The sequence below is a fragment of the Halictus rubicundus genome, chromosome 10 (assembly GCF_050948215.1).
Source record: "Halictus rubicundus isolate RS-2024b chromosome 10, iyHalRubi1_principal, whole genome shotgun sequence".
In the NCBI taxonomy this organism is placed as follows: Eukaryota; Metazoa; Arthropoda; class Insecta; order Hymenoptera; family Halictidae; genus Halictus; species Halictus rubicundus.
The window spans coordinates 6,317,544-6,340,048 of NC_135158.1; the positions used below are offsets into that span (position 1 = coordinate 6,317,544).

General features: G+C 35.2%; 5 protein-coding genes across 14 annotated transcripts; 3 read left to right on the plus strand and 2 right to left on the minus strand.

The window, feature by feature from the left end:
* The first annotated feature begins 623 nt into the window (after nucleotides 1-623).
* LOC143358337 (hippocampus abundant transcript 1 protein) lies at nucleotides 624-7,450 on the plus strand. Of its 7 annotated transcripts, none has more exons than XM_076795399.1 (8): nucleotides 624-925; nucleotides 3,869-4,095; nucleotides 4,309-4,710; nucleotides 4,896-5,117; nucleotides 5,325-5,608; nucleotides 5,685-5,985; nucleotides 6,091-6,247; nucleotides 6,647-7,450. In XM_076795399.1, the coding sequence occupies exons 2-8, from the start codon at nucleotides 3,961-3,963 to the stop codon at nucleotides 6,751-6,753; spliced, it is 1,608 nt and encodes a 535-aa protein (XP_076651514.1). In that variant the 5' UTR covers nucleotides 624-925; nucleotides 3,869-3,960; the 3' UTR covers nucleotides 6,754-7,450. The 7 variants fall into 7 exon arrangements, with proteins under 7 accessions (XP_076651514.1, XP_076651515.1, XP_076651512.1 ...); XM_076795397.1 differs by having other exon boundaries at nucleotides 919-1,056; XM_076795401.1 differs by having other exon boundaries at nucleotides 919-1,056; nucleotides 6,091-6,226.
* Tbc1d7 (TBC1 domain family member 7) lies at nucleotides 7,317-10,478 on the minus strand. Of its 2 annotated transcripts, none has more exons than XM_076795405.1 (5): nucleotides 10,306-10,478; nucleotides 9,869-10,218; nucleotides 9,505-9,798; nucleotides 9,248-9,377; nucleotides 7,317-9,160 (listed from the first exon to the last, which is right to left on the minus strand). In XM_076795405.1, the coding sequence occupies exons 1-5, from the start codon at nucleotides 10,345-10,347 to the stop codon at nucleotides 9,065-9,067; spliced, it is 912 nt and encodes a 303-aa protein (XP_076651520.1). In that variant the 5' UTR covers nucleotides 10,348-10,478; the 3' UTR covers nucleotides 7,317-9,064. The 2 variants fall into 2 exon arrangements, with proteins under 2 accessions (XP_076651520.1, XP_076651521.1); XM_076795406.1 differs by having other exon boundaries at nucleotides 9,505-9,789; nucleotides 10,306-10,476.
* Nucleotides 10,479-10,815: 337 nt separating this feature from the next.
* Csl4 (exosome component 1 Csl4) lies at nucleotides 10,816-11,931 on the minus strand. 2 transcript variants are annotated; one of them, XM_076795549.1, is made up of 5 exons: nucleotides 11,737-11,931; nucleotides 11,545-11,660; nucleotides 11,216-11,464; nucleotides 11,067-11,148; nucleotides 10,816-10,996 (listed from the first exon to the last, which is right to left on the minus strand). In XM_076795549.1, the coding sequence occupies exons 1-5, from the start codon at nucleotides 11,786-11,788 to the stop codon at nucleotides 10,884-10,886; spliced, it is 612 nt and encodes a 203-aa protein (XP_076651664.1). In that variant the 5' UTR covers nucleotides 11,789-11,931; the 3' UTR covers nucleotides 10,816-10,883. The 2 variants fall into 2 exon arrangements, with proteins under 2 accessions (XP_076651664.1, XP_076651663.1); XM_076795548.1 differs by having other exon boundaries at nucleotides 11,731-11,931.
* A 176-nt stretch (nucleotides 11,932-12,107) lies between these two features.
* Ublcp1 (Ubiquitin-like domain-containing C-terminal domain phosphatase 1) lies at nucleotides 12,108-13,821 on the plus strand. Its single transcript, XM_076794364.1, has 2 exons — nucleotides 12,108-12,409; nucleotides 12,603-13,821. Exons 1-2 carry the CDS (start codon nucleotides 12,250-12,252, stop codon nucleotides 13,427-13,429), a joined length of 987 nt encoding a protein of 328 aa, XP_076650479.1. The 5' UTR covers nucleotides 12,108-12,249; the 3' UTR covers nucleotides 13,430-13,821.
* A 160-nt stretch (nucleotides 13,822-13,981) lies between these two features.
* Sp3 (phosphatidylinositide phosphatase spermathreecae) lies at nucleotides 13,982-22,466 on the plus strand. 2 transcript variants are annotated; one of them, XM_076795626.1, is made up of 14 exons: nucleotides 13,982-14,345; nucleotides 14,750-15,126; nucleotides 15,207-15,467; nucleotides 15,541-15,695; nucleotides 15,768-15,940; nucleotides 16,299-16,491; nucleotides 16,565-16,892; nucleotides 17,182-17,252; nucleotides 17,503-17,718; nucleotides 18,022-18,243; nucleotides 18,555-18,865; nucleotides 18,931-19,140; nucleotides 19,214-20,174; nucleotides 21,109-22,466. In XM_076795626.1, exons 1-14 carry the CDS (start codon nucleotides 14,249-14,251, stop codon nucleotides 21,176-21,178), a joined length of 3,645 nt encoding a protein of 1,214 aa, XP_076651741.1. In that variant the 5' UTR covers nucleotides 13,982-14,248; the 3' UTR covers nucleotides 21,179-22,466. The 2 variants fall into 2 exon arrangements, with proteins under 2 accessions (XP_076651741.1, XP_076651742.1); XM_076795627.1 differs by lacking the exon at nucleotides 17,503-17,718 and having other exon boundaries at nucleotides 13,984-14,345.
* The last annotated feature ends 39 nt before the right edge of the window (nucleotides 22,467-22,505 follow it).

The window sequence follows — 22,505 nt, forward strand, 5'->3', positions numbered from 1 at the left end:
TATTCATTTATTCGTTCCAACCAGTTCTGATAGAAAACCGTTAATCATGTTGAACCCAAAATACATAGCTATAGCATTTCTGTATCCATGGCCAAATAATTTTTCAAAAACTGATGCAGGACAATACCTAATTATGAGATTTTCTAGTGCCAATTTGAGGGTTCAGATTGCAATAAACAATGTGAGACCAACAGTCTCAAGTTTACTGTATAGTTTTACATGTTTTTCCGATTTAACAATCCTATATCTTCACTACCAGGTGGCGATACTATTCACATTTGGAGCTAAAATAATTTTAGATTCTTGCACCGTTTTTATCTAAATATCCTTTCTGCACTGCCTCCTTGGTATGTGATTGATTTCCAAAGCTCTTTCTTTTTACATTGGAAAAGCGAATTTAATTTTACCTACAAATTCAACAAATGTTACGACGTGTCTACCATTCGGTAGAATCTTGTATTAATTTTGCAAAACGAACTCATAGCGAAAAAATTATTGTGCGCGAGTTTCAGAGATAACAAAGGATTAAATTGAAACGTTCTGCTAAACGAACGCGCAGCGGCGCTTGCGTCGCACGTGGATTTCATAACCATTATACTTTCCGCTCTGTATTCCGAGTAAAATATATTACACTTACCTGATAGTCTGTAGTAGTCTGCGGACATGGTTAACTGTGGATTGTTGCATTATGTAGATACAAACTCAAGAACAATTTGAAGCTGGAATTGCTTTTTAGTGTTCGCGTGAGGGGTATCACAGAAAAATGACTCGTACCGTGTCATCGAATTGTTAGGAATTAATGAAACTGAAAAAGCGAAAGAGTCTGTGCGCGCAGTGCGTGAATATGCCCGCCAAGGTCTCAAAGAAGGTCGTGGGCATGATCGTACGAAGCCGAAAATTCATTATTAAGGATGGGGTTATTACGGTATTGAACAATTCAGTTTAATATCTCTTAGATTTTTAAGTTACACTTTGGTCCTTTTTCTATATACATACATATATGTAATATATATGTATATATATGCGTACATATTTTCTCTGAGTTTCGCGTCGAAAGTAAGTACGAATTTTTCGTTCGGAGCATGACATTTGTGGTGATATAATATTCTGTGTTTATCTTCTGTCAAGTAGTGCATAAAATAGAAAATAACAACAATATTTCGCGTTAGACGCTACTTTGATTGTTTTAACGTGCAGACTCTGGCGAGACTCTGTGTGAGTTTTAGCGTGATTACATTGTAATTACATAGCATTGACACATGGCTGAATCTTTGTTCATTTTCATGTATGTCTGTTAACGACGTTCATTTTCATCTAGACGATCGTTGTAACATGTAATTCATATATTTTTGTAGAGAGTATTTGAGATTCCGAAAGGCCCAATTAAAAATGTCTCTGTTTTAAGTCTACATTTTCTGTAAATCTTGAAAGCCAGCATAGAGAACACCGATTGTAACATATGGCGATGAAATAATAATTCTGTTAATGTTTAAATATAATGTACTTCAGACATTTTCGACTTCTATACACTCCTTGTATTTTATAATCATTCGAGTACAATGCGCAACCAGCTTCTTTGTTTAATTTTTATCTGTACCGTGATACAAGATAGTTTCAAACAAATAGCGAGTAATCTATGGAATACCTTATGTCTCACTTAAGATAACAGTTGACAAACTTATCTTATGAGTGAAGACGTATGATATAATGCTTCCATAGACTACATCATTTTATCTTTTAAATTTCTTTTGGCTTTGTGAATCATTACCACATTTTAACCATTGGCTGTTATCTACGTTGCTGCTTTCGGTAACATAAAGATGAATACTCCTGTAGTCCCATTATAAAAAAAATATATTTAGCTCCTCATATCTATTAATGTTTCTTTTGATTGTGAATTCTTTAAACTTAAAACATACAAAGTAGATTCATAAACGTTACATTTGAATTGTACTTAACAATAATATTTAAAGAATACATATGCCTTGGGGGAGCAATATGGTAAGCTTTATAGTAACTATGTATATCAAATATAAAGATACTTTAGAAAAGTTAACACATTTATTAACTATAAAAATTAAAAAATATTTTTACAATTACTGTATTGTAGAATCATTGGAAAAGATTAATTTGTGGAAAGTTTATCTTATGAAACCGTAGATTCCATACTTATGAAAATAAATTCGTTGTTTATTTCGTTTCATCGAAATATTTATCTTTTTTTCTTTTATTAGGACGGTATTATATTATTTCATTTTTTTCTTGGCATTATTATACGTACAGGTTCTCTAAATGATATTGCTCTTGCGCATATTGATCAACTTCCAACAATGTGCAGTTGACAAGTAGTAGTATTTTTATACAGTATAGTGAATAATGAAAGATGTATTAATTTAAAATATTTCATAGCGGGACAATTTTTCGTGCAATCGTACTTCTCGGAATATACGATGGATAGTATATTGTATTTTTCGGATAGATTTATAGGTTAGATTCAATGTGATGTTACGACGAAAAGACTATAGCGTATATTGCGAAAAGTAGGGGGGTATCACCAGTAGGATTGCAATGCAGTGGTTCGGGATTTCCTCCAAAATTTCGAATAGTTACATCGAAAAAGATTTAAGTGACTTTTACGAGAACGGAACAGGCGTTAGTGATATACAGATATTTCGAAAACACAAGGAAGAAGTGTTGACAATAAGTTATGACATCGAAAAACATTGAAATTGGGAAGGTGTACTTCGCTCGATGTATCAGCATATATCCGTCACCGATCATACCATTCTTTTGACACGCGCTCAATGCAACACTTTGTCGAACGAATTATCCTGAGAATTTGAATGATAGACCATTTTCCGCTGGTTTCATCGATGTTTGTACAAAATCGCGTGACACTCGACTAAATGATATATTTTCTCAAGATACGTTAAACAAATTTTTTATTGGTCGATTTATTGATAACCATTATCGAAAAAAATGGTTGAAACAGAAATGCTGAAATGGCACTATGTAAAGAAAAAGAATTCTTAGAATTGTTCAAAGCTTTAAACACGATGTAGTACTTTCACAGAAACTACAGTATGTGATAAGATCTTTGAAGCGTTGCACTTATTTGTATATATGACAAGAAAAGTATATATATACATATATATATATATATATATATATTTATAATGGTCCGGTCTGGATACTTTATTCGATAAAAATGAGATTCGTTGATTTTATATTTTTAAAAGAAGTATCTAAAAAAAGAAACAATGATGGCAAATGTTTCTTCGAGTGGATCAGGAATTTGAAATATACCTAGAAGTAATTATGAAGAAGGAAGTTTATAGAATTAATCGAAAAAATAAAAGCGAACAATGTCGTCAGAGCTCATTTCATTCACCAAAGTAATTGTTTCTACGATATTTTAATGCACAATATTTTTATCATATATTTTTAAGCTGGTTGTCTTTAACTTTTGTTAACAACACAACTAATGATAATGAGAATCTAGTCTTACAAAGATACAAAAGAAGCTTGTTGCAATTACTGATTCAATTATTTTATACGTATGTATAATTAAGAGTAATATAGTCTATATAAGATATAAGAAAATAGTATAATATAACTTGTTAGATGAAACAATGTATAAAATACAATAAGGACATGTATAGAAGCGAACACAGGAGCTGAATACACAACTAAAAGATTGACTAAAACAAAAAGAAAGAATGCAGAGATATTGGAATAGAGCTTTGAATTGGAATTAATATGTAAATCTATAATTAAAGAAGCACAGTAATAATAATTTTTAATTAATGGCAATTAGATGGAATGACTAAAAACTGATATGGTGCTAAGTAAAGGTTATTCGTTACAGTATTATATGGATCTGAACAACTGATAAAAGAAAAAAATTGATAGAATGATAAGTATGGAAAGATATATATATAGTAGCAATTCTTAGGGGTCATGCCCCCTGGGGCAAAAGGTGGAGCAGAGGGCCTGGGCCCCTCTTGTTCTGAAATTCACAACAGCCAAGAACATGCTATTGCTAAACTCACACCTCCTCTTACATTTGCTCAGCAATGCTACAGGCATCTTAAGGTCAGCTGTCACGATTTGCAAAGTGCTTGTAGATTTGATGAAATCTAAGAAAAGTTATCGTTCCATTTTTTCGTATGATATTTTATGTTTTTACTGTTCCACACTTGCTGGGTACAACACATAGATATATCATGGCTGCTTATGAATTGTGTATTCAAATCCGATCGTCAAAGGAAGCCAGTGTGATGTGATTTATTGTTTTTTTCTTTTCAGAGTTCTGGCATCGGAGAGGCAAGCGTGTACCATGCATTGGTTGTCATATTTTTGGAATTTTTTGCATGGGGTTTATTAACCATGCCTGTTATCTCTCTACTGGATATCACATTTCCAAATCATACGTTCCTGATGAATGGCTTGATAATGGGCATTAAAGGGATCTTGTCATTTCTTTCTGCACCATTGATCGGTGCTCTGTCTGATGTATGGGGACGAAAGTTCTTTCTACTTATCACAGTAGCCTTTACATGTGCGCCGATTCCTCTAATGAGCATTAACACGTGGTGGTTCTTCGCTATGATCTCCATCAGCGGTGTCTTTGCTTGCACATTCTCAGTGGTGTTTGCATACGTTGCTGATGTAACAGAGGAACATCAGAGATCTGCTGCTTACGGTATGGTAGGTATCGCAGTATTAAAGATACAATAAAACTAGAGGTGTGTGAGAAGTCAGGGGTCGATACGAGCCAGGTTCTCAAATAAAATTCTCGACTCATCCCGACCCGACATTTTCGGGTTCTCGCACAGCTCTAAATAAAACAGTCCTTAGTATAGACATTTTGTTTAATAAGTACATTTTGCTAGGTATCCGCGACTTTCGCTGCAAGTATGGTAATAAGTCCAGCATTGGGGGATCATATCATGAAAGAGTATGGGGAAAATCTCGTGGTCGCGTTGGCAACCGCTATCGCAGTGTTGGATGTCTTTTTTATATTAGTGGCTGTACCTGAAAGTTTGCCCGAAAAAGCTCGTCCACCAGCACCTATATCTTGGGAGCAGGCAGATCCTTTTGCCTACCTTGGAAAGGCAAGTGATTCATTACAACATACATATATAAAGGAAATGTACTTGAAATCAATCCAAATTAGCGAAATCGCGTGTAAAAATAGATACACCTTGACAATTAGGAATTCGTGTAATTCTATTTCGAACAAATTTTACGAATTCAGATCGGAAAATATTTGTCTCTGGACAAATTCAGAATATGTGAAAACATTGATTATGGTGTTTCAGGTTGGCAAAGATCACACTATCTTAATGTTGTGTATTACTGTGTTCCTGAGCTATCTTCCTGAAGCAGGACAATATAGTTGTATATTTGTCTATTTGAATAAAGTTATGGGGTTCACTGCTTTGATGGTAGCATTTTTTATTGCTGTAGTAGGAGTCTTAAGCGTTGGAGCTCAAAGTCTCTTAGGTGTTTTAATAAAGACACTTGGCAGTAAACATACTATAATGTTAGGCCTCTTATTTGAAATGTTACAACTCATGTGGTTCGGCTTTGGTTCACAAACATGGTAGAATTCACTTGTTTATTTTATGTGGTGAGAAAAAAATATTTCAAACTTGTTTAACATTCATTCAAATTTCTAGGATGTTGTGGGTTGCCGGAGTACTTGCTTCTGTGTCGAGTATTACGTATCCTGCAATCTCTGCATTCATATCCATGCATTCGGATGCCGATAAGCAGGGTTTGGTACAAGGCATGGTAACTGGAATGCGTGGATTATGTAATGGTCTTGGTCCCGCAATGTTTGGAGTAATCTTCTATCTGTTTCGCGTTGATCTCAACGATAATTCTCCCCTTCCTGCTAAACCATCTCCTTTAGATGAAAATAATAAAACAGGAACTGCCACACAACATCCTGATATTATACCACAGCTAGTAACACAAGTATGTTTCTCTGTAAATTAATTACTTTTCTGTATTCAGTCTTTCATAGAAATAGTTCGGCAACAATGATGTAATTGTTATAACTAAAAGATCGATTACTTTCAGCTTGTACCAGGACCACCATTTGTGTTTGGTGCATTACTTGTGATATGTGCATTACTGGTAGCTGCATTTATACCCGAATCAAATACAATGCCAACAGGACCGTTACATCATCCATCCACCTCCCGGAGGCCCTCCGGTAAATACGCATATCAGAAATGTACGTTAAAGGTTGTTAGTTATGTTAAAAGTCAGATGTATTTTTGGTAGCTCGTGTCCTTCAAATTAGCTCGGCAGAATAATATCGTCACTAAATACAAATTATTGTAATTGAAATTCTACAGGGTGCCCCACTAATTCTCTTTTATGACCTTGATATCTCTGAAGAAATAACCTTCAGGAAAAGATTATTCCCACTGTAATATGTGTCCCCTTGAACCAAATAATTTGTACTTTTGACATTTTGCATAGCATAAATAATAGCGGAGATATCGTCTTGTAACAGAGTTAGTGAGGCACCCAGTGTAACATACACGTACTTAAAATTTCTATGTACTATGCTGTACACGCTGTAAATATGTACATTAAATTATTTTCTTTTCCTTATTTGTGATTTAAGGTTTGTCCTTGGATGTACACTATGAGGCGGACAAATTAGGAAGCGGCAAAGGGAAAATAGGACCGCTGTCACCTCTAGTCGACAATTGCAATTCTGCTGCTCTATAGCTATTGTGAAAATTGAAACAAGACACTGCAAGAAAGAGGGATACGCATCCTTGCCCAGTGACGAAACTCTATGTTTAGAGAAACAATTGTTACTATGAAGTGCACCAACTTTTCAAAGAGCTGTCTATATTGTATTATACTACGTCTTTAAGTCAATAACTTAAGTTTGATCTGTAGGACTATCGATCCACAGAAATGTTTAGGTTCTGAAAAAGTTTTACGAGCAGTGCTTATTTTCTGATACGTAGATCCAGTTGAAAATTGAGTTCAATCTATTTAGATATTTCGTCACATCAGGAAAGAACGTTCTCTTCTCTTCTGTCTTTTTTTTTCATGCTAAGATTATAATACAAATTTGTACCAAATCAAGCACTGGATATCATGATACATTTATCAGTGACTCCTAGTTTGTGTAGCTTGCCGATAGCATATAACGGTGAAACGAATGAAAGTTGTAACCAGTATTTTTACTAGATTTATAACAAATAATTATTGAACTTTTTATGTCGACTCCCCTTATCTTTTATCATTACGTCACTCATTTCTAACCATTTTTTTCTCTCTTTTCTTTTTAAATTTAGAGCAAGAGCACCTGTTACTTTTATCACACATATCACGAGACGCAATCTTTTCTATAATTTTGTGATTCATATATGTCTGAAAAAATAACGAAGTACTATTTATTTGTGAATGTGTATTTTTGTTTCTTTTTTCATGCATTCCTTTGCGTTAAGCATACCTTTTTAAAAATAGGGACAGAGATGAGTGCAATAGATGAGAAAGAGTGAAACCAGACATTGTAAATGACACTACGTAACTGAAGAAATAGGAAATAAGTTTTCAGTTGCATATAATACCTAGTATGAAAGTTAGCCAACGTTTGTAAAATACGTTAACTATTTTTCTTTGCATAAAATATTTATTTTAATAATTAGACGTCAGCAGAATGAATGCAATGGCCTTAACCGGAAAGAAAAAAAAAACACTTTATATAAAAACAAAAATACGTACTTTGCCGTATTCGATGGCAGTGATAGATTCCGATCGAGAAAGTTGCAAACATTATTAATTGAACGCATACGGCGTTTCCTTAATGTTAAAAAAAATGTGCATGTTATAAATTGGAGTCATTGATGTTAAGGAAATACAACAATAGTGTAGTGTATTTGTGCATTTCACTTGTATTTTATGAGAGAATTAGTGTTCGCAGAACTATATGTGCATTGCCATAGTATAAAAGTTTCTGTATTTGAAAGAAGATCTGCCAACATTATTTGAAATCGATTGATGACGACGAAGCTTTGATTTTGTGTTGAAATCTCTGCACACTGCTAAGATTATTTAACAGCCGACTATGAAATTTCTTCGAGACGCTTGGATCAAATGCAGCTTTGTTGCTTGTAAGAATTTTTTAGTTATTGCTGCCATTTGTTGAAAGGTAATGGAGAGGATACTCAAATCCCCATTGAAAACCAAAGAGTGAATAGTTGCAAAAAATCTATTCAACAGAAAACGTTGTAACACTAGGAAGCAGTAGGGAAACCCATGAAATATCGTGCAATGCGTGAGCAAGGAATAAAATTTTGTATGATCACACTCTTCTCCAAGAATCTTTCTATTTTCTAAATTAGAAAAAAATGTATATAAAATTGCGACGCATTATTTCTTTTGTAAACATTCAAAAGAAAGTTCAATCAACCTTTTTCGACAATTTTAAACTATCGGTACATTATTCCATTGCTTGGAATCATGCTGATATTAAGAAAAAAAAGAAGTGCTATGCATATCGAAATTTAATATTGTTTGTACGTCGTTGTTAAGGTATACCATGGAATGAAATTCCATTCTAATTGCACAAATTTGAAACACGCAACAGAACGCATTACTTTAATGTTCATGACGAACAATCTACATTTATGTGAATGCGATTACACAACACATTTCTTGGAGAATACAGACAGAAAATGACTTTATGTGGCTGCCTGAGTTGAAAATGATTTATTAACTTGCTCTTACACACTGGAGTACATTAACACTGTTGTAATATAACATTGCAAAAAGAAGAAACAAAAGAATCACAATATTAGAAATATAAAGTCCAATTTAAGACTTAACACCTCAATAAATTAAGTAATTGTATATGTAAAATGTATGACGAATGCATTAATAAAAATAATTATTTTTAAGATACAAGAACACATGTTTCGCAAATATAAATTTTCACATACTACACGAGAATATTTATTTACATATTTACATTTTTATCTTGTCTAACAACAAAAAATATATATTGCTACTACTTTGATTTCTCTTAAACCGTTTGCGAAATAGTTGTCAATGTCGAGCCACTTTGTTGCCAAGATTCAATTGCCTTATTGACAATTACCTCTGAACTTTCTTCTGTTATCTGAAAAAGAACATTAGTATATTTTTACGTGATACTGTTTCGAATTTTTCATTTCGTCAATGCACACGTGTATCATTATTTTCATACATTACTAATAGTATCCAATATACTATCTATGTTTTTGCATCGTAGTAAAAGCCTCCTTAAAGTCGTTAATGTGACTACAGTAACAAAAATTAAAATTCTGTATGCACCCACAGCTATTTTGTCCCAAATTCTGTAACAAATGAATGAATGAATTTTAAATAATTGTACATTCTGATAATCCTTTGCAAACTTGGACACATTTTATTTGAATTATGCCCAAGCCTGATCCTTTGATAAAATATCTTAAATAGACATACTTTGCTATAGAACCATCAGATATTGTTCCTGCAAAACACGAGCAGAACCAAACATCGTATGGAATGTTATGGAGTGCTTCAATCTCAACAAGATGTTTATGTAGCTCTGGATCTTCCCTTTCTAACAAAGTGCATGTACACTCCTGTAACCTATTGACTTCCTTATGAAACCTTTGCACTTGGTCCAAGAGTCCACACAGTATCCAATACGTGTCTACAAGTTTCTCTTGATCGGAATCAATATCTATAATGTGCCATAATGTTTCAGCCATTCTACTCATAGCTCTGAAATGACTACATTTATTAATGAACAAAATAAAATGATAAAGTATACTTCTACGGTAAAGAAATTTGAAATAGAGACCTATGCAGAGGAATTTCTAACTGAGCGCTCATGTCAAGTTTTGCTCTTCTATTGCGTAACAACCACATTGTTAGAAACATTAAATGTGGTTTTGTGTAATCGTCCAGAATCTTGGTAACTTTCAGCGCTTTTTGTAAATCCTGAAATTCCGCCTTTCTTTGATTCATTATGAACTCATGACTTTCTACATAAACAGGAATTACGTCTAGCAATATTTTCCATAAAAAATTCCTGTATATTGTCGGTACTGTAAATCGTAAGCAAAACTGCTTCAATTTCGCTTTATCGAAGGGACGTTCTTTTAATAATATTTCCAAGGATCTTTTTTCTTCAACGCTACGAAATCCTACCTACGTTTTGCAATATAGAAAATAAAAGATCGTAAGTTGGTTATATTTCATACAGATCAAAATGACGGGTTATTCGAATATGTTTACCTTTTCATAATAGGAAGAACGAAAATTTCGTTCATCAGCCATTTTCTTGTTAATTTGATTTCAGAAATGTTTACGTCTTTTACTCGATATTTTGAAAATTTAGATTCAAACTGAGAAACACTGGTGTAATTACAAGATTGTGATGCGCCCTCGTGTATTTCTTTCACAAACCTTACGATAGTGCTTGTCGATAAAATCAATTACACAGATTTGAATCTACTGGGTGTCTCAGCAAGTTTGAAGGGAACTGAAAGGGGTGATTCCTGAGGTGATTCCTGAGGTGAGCACCATTTTCCTTTGTCAATTTCTGCGGAAACGTTACGTTTTCGAGTTATTAACAAAAATATGGACCAATGAGAGCGCGCCTATAGCGAACGGATTTTCACTGAGCGTGGCGTTGCCATTGGCCGAGCCGGAATCGCGACGCGAATTAACAAAGGAAAATTCTTAAACTTTCTGGGACACCCAGTACATTGTGTTTGCAGGATTAAAATTATATACATTTATTACAGTAAATATAATTTACTTTGTTTATTGTACGTTTTGCAGGAAGTAAAACATGTGGCTTTGATGATACATTATTGTTCTGTAACAACGTGCTCAGGAATTACTTTTGCAACTTTCCGATGTTCTTTGCGTAATGTTTTAGGGCATTGCATTTGTGTCCAACTTATAGGTATCATAGCGACACCTGTAAAATAATTATTAATGGTTCAACAGTACTAATATTTTAAAAAATTTGCAATCTGCTAATGAGTTACCTTCTTCGCTATGTGCTATTACTACTCCTAATTCATTTTCTGCTGTACTCAATTGATAAGTATGTGCTTCCGTCATTGGCATCTATTGATTGTGTAAAGAAATACATAAATCAATAATAGAAGTATATGAATGCAATAAAGAAGGATACAACTCTGGCAAGAATAATATCCCCAGGTCTGAAACACTTGTACATTTGAATATTGTCTTTGTCTATTGCGCGAACATCTTCTTTCCTTAAAATTCCTCTGTAAGGTCTTGTTAATACAATATCACCTATACACTTTATGCTACATTTACAAAACCTTTGATTGACAATAGTAACCATTGCAGTCACTATGTCACCAGGCGCAGGAACAATGCTTTGCTCTGTTATTCCATGAACTTCGATTATGTGAGTCTAAAACACACGATAACATTTCAGTAACAGAATTATGTTGTGTTTCAATAAGAACCGCATTTCATAATATATCTGTTTACATTTTCTTGGGGTACCAATTTAACTACACCCGAAAGTTTTGAATAAATGTAACCCTGTTGCTCGTAAGTTCCTGGTCCAGGTACATTAATTTTATCAGAAACGCATAGTCTTTGACCTGTTGCAAACAAAACAAGACTCATTTTTATTTTTCAGTTTAATTTGTTGTTCATTGGACTCTTGCATACAATTACCAGGCACACAGACAATGAGTTCGCTTTGTTTCTCCATGTTGTTGATTTCCATCTTTAACTTAAACAATTGATAGGAATTTATTTAATGTATTTTCTAATTCATAACATTGCCTGTAAATATTTTTGCAGGTTATCTTAAAATCACTTAAAATTCAAAGAATAACCCAAGAGCATACACCACATAGAAGACGTCCACCAAATGGTTAAACACCATATGGTGATTGGTCTACTCCTATACCTCGTTTGTAATTGTACAATTGCTTACAGTGTCGATAATTCAGGAAACAGAAAACAATTCAGACATTCCTAAACAGAAAATTACATTGCATGAGACGTCTATGTAAATCTCAAGTCTGTGATAGTAGTTGCCAGACGTTACGTACGGATGTGATTGTTTGAATTTACTATTCCACCACAGTGAAATAGTGTTCGTACGCATACGCGAAACGTACGTGTACAGGCAATGATTTCGTAGTACGCATCGTTTGGTGTCGCGTCATTATTTTCAGAAGAATGGAAGGCGAAGTAAAGATTATCGTAAAATGGAGCGGAAAAGAGTACGAGCTTCCGGATATACAACACGACGACACTGTTCTTTCTCTGAAAGAGCGCATACACAAGCATACGGGTGTTCTCCCTGAACGTCAAAAGTTGTTGAACCTCAAATTCAAAGGTTATGTTTTGAACTGTCTTTACGTTTGTCTCCACCGCTATGTTTCTCCCAAGTAACATTAGCATTTCCACGATACCTTATTCTGTCTCCTTATATTTCGAATGCTTGCTGTAAAGTCGAGGATTTGCACGAAACAGTTCGTTGATCAACTTAAAATTTGACCAAGTATCTATAGAATCTTTCTCTCCACCAGGCAAAGCAGCTCAGGATGCGGATATCATAGGGAAATTGGGCCTGAGGCCTGGTTTCAAACTTATGCTAATGGGATCAACCGAAGAGGACATCGCAGAAGTAAGTCATGCTCCGAAAGATATGCCCGATGTAGTTAATGATTTAGATATCGAGGAAGAGGAAGTGGAAATTGAGAGTGCAGAGATCTACCTTTCCAAAATTCAAAAGAGAATCGATCATTATGCCATCACAGAATTAAATCCGCTTAGGGAAGGAAAGAAGCTTCTAGTATTGGACATAGACTATACCCTTTTCGATCATAGATCGACTGCAGAAAGTGGAGTCGAATTGATGCGACCTTATCTCCATGAGTTTCTAATGGAAGCTTACGTAGATTACGATATCGTAATTTGGTCGGCGACTAGTATGAGATGGATCAACGAGAAGATGAAATTACTCGGAGTCTCGAACCATCCTCATTACAAAATAGCATTCCACCTTGACTCTCTAGCCATGATCTCTGTTCACACACCAAAGTATGGTTTAGTTGGAGTGAAGCCTCTTGGCATCATCTGGGGAAAGTATAAACAGTTCTCAGCAAAAAACACTATAATGTTCGACGACATTAGGAGGAACTTCATCATGAATCCTCAGTCAGGATTGAGAATAAAACCTTTCAGGCATGCGCATCTTACCAGAAGCAAAGATAGGGAACTGCTGAAGCTCTCAGAGTATTTAAAGTTAATAGCAAAAGTCGACGACTTTCAAACTCTCAATCACAGGAAGTGGGAGGAATATAAAGCCAAGAAAGCTAAACAAGAGAGAAGGAATGAGACTAACAATGAGTGACGTTATTGAGAATGTTAAGTACTTGTTAAATTTTATGAATCTTCTCACTATTTAGAAAACATTTAGGATCCATCATTAACTGCCATAAAGATAATAACAAAAAGAAACATTAAATTCTGTATAAAGAGAAGAATATAAAAGCAAATGCATATGTAATGCTTAGAAAACATATAGAAATTTTAAGTACTCTTCCCACGAACGATGATCTTAATGATGGATAATGATCTTAATTAATCGTTATTTACAGCGCTTCGAGTTTTCACGCTACACTGCGTAAATTCGCATATTTTCACATGCTTCTTTGTATTTATGACGTACTTATGAGTTACATGGAACATGTACAAAATGTGTAATCAAAGATAATCTAAATAAAGCCTTTGTACCATAAACAAGACCGATTTATTTTTCCCTCAAATCGTCCATGTGTTCTTGCAATTCAATATATGTATGTATGTATCGTGACCCTGAAATAGGTTACGTTTGAGTGATTAAAAATTTCGTTGTCGTTGACCTGTGAAAAAGATTGCGACATTTGCATTGATTTGCATGTCAATTAGTACCAGTTGCAACAGATAAGTTGCTGAATATGCATGCACATCATTTCCTGTCGCCATCTATACTCTGATCGAAGGCGTACAATGCTATGAAAGAATGCTTTGTGTTGATGTCGAAGGCCTGTATACATAAACAGTGAAACAGGCTTATTGTTAGCTGCACGCAAGAGCAAGATGGCGAATTGTCCGACATAGGCGGACTGTCGAGAGAGCTGACGTTACACATGCAGTCTGGAAATCGTTGTTCCGTGGATAAATTAGAAGAATGGAACTGTTTCGCACTGACACGCATTTTATTTTCGTGAAAGAGCGATACAGCCTGTGGTGTGACAAATATACGGGCGAATTCTCCGCGAAATCGGGTGGGTATATACATCTTTGACAGAAGTGCCTATACGTTCGTACGTCAAGCAAAATACACGTTGCAATTCTCGATTTATAGTTCTCACACGTAATTATTAGAATACTCTGTGAAACGCAAGCAAAATAATCGTGCACTAATTCGTCCTACGAATTAAGGTCCATGGCATTACTTGACACAGTAGAAACATCAATTAGACGTTAAAACACGATTAAATTACTATCACTGAATTAACATACGTAAAGAAATATGTTCGAAGGTAGATCGTGTTTCCTTCTGCAGCTATAGTTCATTAATTATGTAAATACGCGAGAGATGTGTTGCAGCTAATTTAATTATGGGTAAAATTTATGGTTTCTTATTATTTATATTTGTAGTCGTTATTGATTGTACGTTTGTTCGCAGATTGGGAATGGGCAGCTCCAAACGACCTAGAATGTCTTGGAATCTTTTATGGAATCGTTGGGAAAATAGAACAACCGTCCGTATTAGAACCTCGTTTGATGCTAATTAAAGAAGTTTCACCAGCTGGAGAATTGTATGGAGGACATATTGTATACAAGATCAAATCTATTACATTTTTACATCTTGGTTCGGAAAACAGTGACATTGGTCTTCTGACATGTAAGAAGCATCAGAATTTGCCAAAGAAAAAAAGTCAAAGTAGTTTGTTCGATGTACCGCAAAAAGCAGCTTTTGCCAAGACATGGGGAACCATCAAGAGTGCGACCAACACCATAAAAAATACTACACAGCAAGCTGCTGCCCTAGCAACATCTCAGGTATTTTTTAAAGTAAAGTATTAGGCGTTTTGTGTGTTGCCGAAAGAATGTCAAAATAATGAAGAATGAACTACTTCTAGGTGAAATCTACAGTGTCTAAACGAAGTATTGTAAAGGACAAAGAAAGATTTGAGAAGAGGATTCTCGAAGAATTACATAAAGTCTTCACGGAAACGGATTCTTTCTATTATTGCCAAACTGGTGACATTACCAACAGCCTACAAAGACTTTGCAATACAGAGTCAAAGCAGGGCGAAGAACTGGATAAACCACTTTGGCAAAGAGTAGATGACAGATTTTTCTGGAATAAACATATGCTGCAGGATATAATCAATCTGAAAGTTAGAATCATTCGAAATTTCATCTACTGTTTTAGTTAAATTCATATTTCTATAAAATACCTTACTTTTCCAGACAGATAAAGCAAATTGCTGGATTTTACCTGTTATTCAGGGATACGTGCAAATAGAAAGATGCAACGTAGAAGTAGGTTTTGATGGACAATCTCAACACGAAACCTTTAATTTAGCCGTTATATCAAGGAGAAGTAGATTTCGTGCAGGAACAAGGTATCTTTTATACTGATGGCTGTTTCATTAATAACTTCGTACATAAATAATATATTTTTTATAATGACACAGGTATAAGCGACGCGGGGTGGATGATGACGGAAAATGTGCAAATTATGTGGAAACAGAGCAATTAGTATGGTATCATGACCATCAAATGTCTTTTGTACAAGTTCGAGGCAGCGTACCTGTATACTGGTCACAACCTGGCTATAAATATAAGCCTCCACCTCATATAGACAAAGGTAATTAATCAATTATAATTGGCTTTTTCGAGGGGCATCATGAAGGGCGTTGAAAAGCCCGTTTTCTGGACAAAATTGCATTATTCGAAAATTATAGGTGATACGAAAAAATATTGCAGACGAAAGTTGTAAGACATAGAAGAGTGTACTTGATGTTTGCATTTGTTTGACATTGCAGTAACCTTGAAATGTTCTGTAGGCATAGTTAATGATTATTTACTGGTTTTAATATCATTACTTTCCTTTGTAATAGATATCTAGGATGACTTATAAAGGTTTTAAATACTAACATGAAAGCTGATTTTTTAATTTTTGTCTATTGTCAACGCGTAAAGTAATTATATATGTGATGTTCTAGGCGAAGCAGAAACACAAGTGGCATTCGAAAAACATTTTACAGAAGAACTTCAGTTGTATGGTCCAATTTGTGTCGTGAACCTTGTAGAACAAACTGGTAAGGAAAGAATCGTTTGGGAAGTTTACAGTAACCACGTGATAAATTACAATCATCCGGACATAACGTATACATCGTTCGATTTTCACGAATACTGGTAAGGAATTGCAAAGGTCTCGAGCTCAGTGTATTTTGAATTGTTGCTAAATATACCTTTGTGCCTAACACAGTCGAGGAATGCATTTTGAAAATGTGTCCATCCTGATCAATTCATTGGCTGCGGTACTGACAGACATGGGGTACTGTTGGCGTGATAAACAGGGCACAATTTGCATGCAGAAGGGAGTGTTTCGGGTGAATTGCATAGACTGCCTAGATAGAACAAATGTGGTGCAAACCGCTCTGGGTAAAGCTATAATGGAAATGCAGTTTTCCAAGCTAGGACTAATACCGCCAGACGGCATGCTACCAACAAACATCAAGCAGACATTTCAATTGCTTTGGGCTAATAATGGCGATATTATTAGTAAACAGTATGCTGGAACAAATGCTTTGAAGGTTCGTACTCTGGTGGTTCCTTCTCTCATTGGTTCTCCACTGATTGTTTGTAGAGATATGCGAGAACCCGAAAATGTTGAATATCCGATGATTGAGTCGGGTCGAAAAGGTATCGGAGTAGAAACGATTCGGGTTTTCGAAAATTTTGGAATTCTCGAATATATCGGGATGTTCGAGAATTTTCAGGATTCCCGAGCACATTCGGGTTTTCGCACACCTCTAATTGTTTGCAAACGAAACTGTACCGGCCGCTGAATGTTTATGATATATAGTTTCTTATTGATTATAGGGAGATTACACAAGAACAGGGGAAAGAAAATTTACTGGGTTAATGAAAGATGGCATGAATTCTGCAAACAGGTACAATCGGACAGCCATTATGATACGCGCCTCGCATTGCATTAGATCGCCACTCTCATTCACATATCCTACACAACACATAATCGTATGGTTAAAAAGGGTCCTTTCAAGAGCTGTAATTATCTCGATACAAATAAATGATTACAAGCTGTTCGCATCATTCGATCATGTTAATACGTTATCATCGCTTAAATACCGTTTTCTTTATACATGCATAGAACCCTGACACTATCCTTTCATTTTCCCATAGATATTTTCGGCAACACTTTATGGATGACATACGTCAGGCGGCGATAGATACCTTGCTAGGGAATCCCATCAACGTTAACGAACTGAATACCGATTGGTCCAAATATTTAGACATCTTTGATAATTGCTGCAATGAGCTAGTCCCCGTGATATCGACAAGCATACTTGCTACATTTCCTGACTTTCTTTATGCCACTGCTATCTATCATTTAGTAAGGTTCGTCCGAAGGCTTTCAAATCGAACTACATAAACTGTTACTCTGAATGCTAAACATTGTCCGTATATAGTGGATAAGACGCAGGATGATGTCAGTGTAAACTTTAACCCAACATGATATTTTTAAGAATTGATTTTTGGTGCACGACGAGAAGCTTTTTTTGCATGTCAGGTGCTTAACTTTCAAGTTTAAACTTTATCAATCCTGAAAATACCCTTTATCTTTGTGAAACTACTTCTAACTACTTTAACTTATCGTGCTCCTTGGCATATGTATGGTTTTAAATGGATATTCTTTTTCAGATATTACTTAAATCGCTTCAGGGATGTCTATAGGCAGGCAACCATTGATATGATGTTAGGGAATTCAGTGAACGAGGAAGTATTTCAAGAACGTACAGAAGAAGAAGACAATGCTGCAACTGCAATCCACGTGAAACTACTAATAGAGGATTGCAAGAAACTACTTGTACCTGATCCGGAAGTTATCCTAGGCAGTTGGAGTCTTATAGATGCAGATCCAGTGTACGTCATGCATTTATATGTTAGGATTAGAGGTGTGCTAGAACCTGAAAATGTAATTTCGGGACGGGTCGAGAATTTGATTCGGGATAGGGACGGGTTATTGAGAATATTCGAGATTCCCGAAAATATAGGATTCTCGAATATATCGGGAATCTCGGGAATATATCCCGATATATTCGAGAACCCGACACGTCTTGACCCGATGCCTTCCCTACCCGTCCCGACCATCAGGTTGCCGCACACCTCTAGTTAGAATAGATTTCCCAGATTATGGCAGACTAATTCGTTATCGCAATTTTCTTTACGAATAGAACTGGAGACCCAACAGAAACGGAAATGGACACTATCCTTATATTAACACGAGACTGTTACTATGTGGCCGACTATGACGACCAGATCGACAAAGTTACAAATTACCAAAGAGTTCCACTGGAGGACATTGTACTGATCGAATGCGGAAAGTCTGAGAGTCTAGTTTCCCTGTTTAAAAATAGGCATTTTTATTGCATTAGAATCAATTACAAAGTAGACAATGAAAGCGGCTACTTTCACATGTTTCGCAGTACAAATTTACAGTTTTTTAATAACATGGCTGTTATAAAAACTGAAGAAGAGAGCACAGGTATAAAAATAAATTTTGCTTTTGATATTTAATGCTTAGCTAAATAATATATTTTTATTTTGTAGAATCTTTAAGGGCAATCTGTGAAACTTTCGCTGTTGCAATAGAAATGGCAGGTTTACAAAATATTCCTATAACTATAGATGTAATAATAGATAGACGAAAGAGTAAGTTAGTCAATGTTAAAGGATCTACAGGTCTCTTAGATCTTTCATCCTTCCCAGAGTTGACTAGAAACGTTTCAGAAACACAGTTGTTAGCTCTTAAAAGTGCAGGTACGTGTTTCTACGATTAATGCACTCATCTACTTGTGTTTGTGTAAATAATATTTTACGATATTTTTTACAGGAACAAAAGCTTTGAACAACATGTCCGAGCAATTCAGTAAATTAAACAAACTGAGTCATAGCTTTAGCGCTAGGAAACCAATCGACATAGCAAAGAGCATAGGCAAGAAATCTGAACCGTCTCCAAAACCCACCTTTACGGTTGGTGGTAGAGATATATCAGGCAAAATGCAACGGAAACGGAGTGGTAGCAGTAGCAGTAGCGATGACGAGAATATTACTATAACATCCGGTCCCCTAGAAAAACCAGAAAACTTCAGCCACGATAAGAATTTGATGGAAGCTTACACTCCATCTATTGGTATCATAATGGGCGTGAAAAATGCCGATGTGGTGGAGTCGGATGAACACAATAAAAATCACAATTTGTTGACAAGACCTAATAATTTGCCTGATGAGAAATCGAATATGGAGAACTTACAAAAACCAGCTTCCGGTACAAGCACTTTGAGCGCTTCTCCTCAGAAGACTGCAGCAACAACGCCCGAAATAACAATCCAAAATGTGACCGACGGTTTGGCTCAAGATAACGAGAGGATGTCTCCGCCCTCGACGTTAAGTCTCACAAAAAATATTAGCCATTCTTCGGAAGAAGTCGACAGCAGGTTGAAAAACATGAATACCAATAATTTACAAACGGATAGGTTGCTGGATAAAAAGAGGTCGACTTCGGAACATGATTTGACGTTGAACATTACATCTTCCCAAAGCGAATCCGCTTTGAAATCTATAAAAGCGAATACTGCTACCGCCGCTAGCCCAGTATCATCCACGGCGAAAGATATTCTATCACCGTTCTCGAAATTTGCTAAAGGCGTACAAACATTAGGCGCAAACTTAGACCCTAGAAAATTGAAAGCGGGACAGGGAGGATTATTAAAAAATCTGTCGGACCATCACGTAGAGCAGCGTCAGAAGTTGCAAGAGAGGTGGGGTTCTTGTCAATCTAAGCTCATTGCTTTGTAAGTTTTTTTAAAGATATATCTTACCTGGAATACTGAATGTCTAGCGATGTGATTGTAATTCACAATTTAGGGATGCAATTGAAAAGTTGTTAAACACAATCGTTTACATTGTATAGTTGGCGTGGAAATACTTCAGCATTGGAATTGATACATGTATTTCTCGTTGCCATCGGTACTTACTAGAGGTAGTATCATAAGGACGTCATATGAAATTTGATGTCACACTGCACATTTTGAACTCCTTCGATTATTTGGTATTACTGCCATCTTGCTAAAAAGTTTTTGCAAAAAAGAATGGTCATCGTTAAACTTTTACTACATCTTCTCGTAACTGTTACCTTTTATGAAGTACAATGTGGTCAATATTTAATCAACAGTAAGTCTCTCGGTGTGTCTTACAAATTACCTATTACTCTATAATGATAAGAGCAATTAGATCCTTGTTCTTAGTATTGAATGACTATTTGCAAAATGCTTTTCGCATATTTATACCGAATTTTCACCTTTGAGGGCGTTTATAACGGTTTAACGAAACGGAGATTCTAGCGTTTGTTGCATTTGGATGTTAGGAACTTAAATTGTGAATTTACCAAAAACAATGTGCTTACACGATGAAATTTAATTCCAGCGTTCTTTGATTCTGGTCTTTGCTGCATAATTAAATTTTCTCAGTATACCAAACTTTATTTATTTATTGTACGGCTGACCTTTTACTCTTTTTTTTTTGTAAGTTTACCGATCCAGATGTATACACGATATTTTGAGTCTCATAAGTATTAATAGATCGAAAATTTATTTCTGCAGCAAGGTAAGCAAAGAAGCTTTGTAGTCAATTATGTACATACGAAGAGTTATTTAAGTATAGTCTAGTGTATAATGTTAATATTGCTAATTAAACGAAAGTATAGTGCGAAGTAAATATCCTTTTTAGAAGTCTGAACAATGTGCAAACTAGCGTCGATAATTATGCTGATATAAACCGACGAAGTATCCAAGAATGAAAAGAGTAGCAATGAATCTTTTAGGAGTATTACTTAATCGTAAAAACGAGACAAGTTTAACGTTTATTTTAAACGTACAAAAGAATACCTTTTTTCAACCAAAAACTTCCAATCTCATTACACATGAACAGTTCCAAAGATCAGTGATAAAATTACAACATTCATACATTTGCATAGTTATAGTATATCATCATGTACATTATTATACTTAATTAATGATAGCGAACATTTGCATATACAGTGTACATCTAAATTATGATCAAGTATATGTTGTTATTTATTACTCTGTTTACGACAATGTACACCAAAACAACATGAATTGTGAATTTAGATAGTTGACTTCTTGTATGTAAATAGTTTAATTTATTCGTAATGTACTGTAAACATTTTATAGCTCTACTAACATGTAGTAGGAGTGTCACGAGTTAGAATTTTTCTAGTGAATGATTTTTTCAACTGCAAATAATAGTCTGTGATATAATCTAGCAGAATGTACACAGCCTAAAAAAATTAAGCAAATTACAAAAAAAGGTGTGTCGGTTCTGTAGACCAGGCCTGTCCAACCCGCGGCTCGTGCACTACATTTGGCCTGTTCTCACACTTCTTCATTCCGCTAAAGGGGGAAGTGACATTTCCCCATTATTTGACACAGTCGTATCGCCAGAAGCATATGGCATTTGTTTCTATCGCGGTATATTATAACACAAGAAGGAACCTGTGGGAGAACGGACAGATTGATGGTGGAGACCATATGGCCCGCGACGAAGAAGAAGTTGAACAGGCCTGCTGTAGATCATTTAGGAATGCTTTAGAACAAGAACATTTGAAGCAGAACAGTTCTAAAATGATTTCGCTCCATTTAGCTGAATTTATTACTGAGATTTTATGACCGATTATCCATTCCGCGTATATCAGCTTATTTCTAACATCTTTAACTACCCATAAAATACTTATTTATTGATACAGTATTATAAATCATTGAAGAGATACAAAGCTATATATTTTGTTGTTCGTTTTTCCTATTGAGGCAATGTATGGTCCAATTAAAAGTTTTGAGTACTCAAAACGTTGTAACGTGTAATATTATGTGTATTTTTACAATAGGACAATTATAAACAATCCTGATAAACAACGCACGAAAATGTTTATAGCCTATAGAGGCTTAACTTGCCTTACATACATATTAGCAGTTACATTTTCGGAAACATATATAAATATGTACATGTGATACCGCAAGTAAAATAGCACTTGTAGAAAAGATATTAAAATAAAATACTGCAAACTGCAATTCATGTATTTCTGTCCTTCCCAAAAAGGATGATACGAA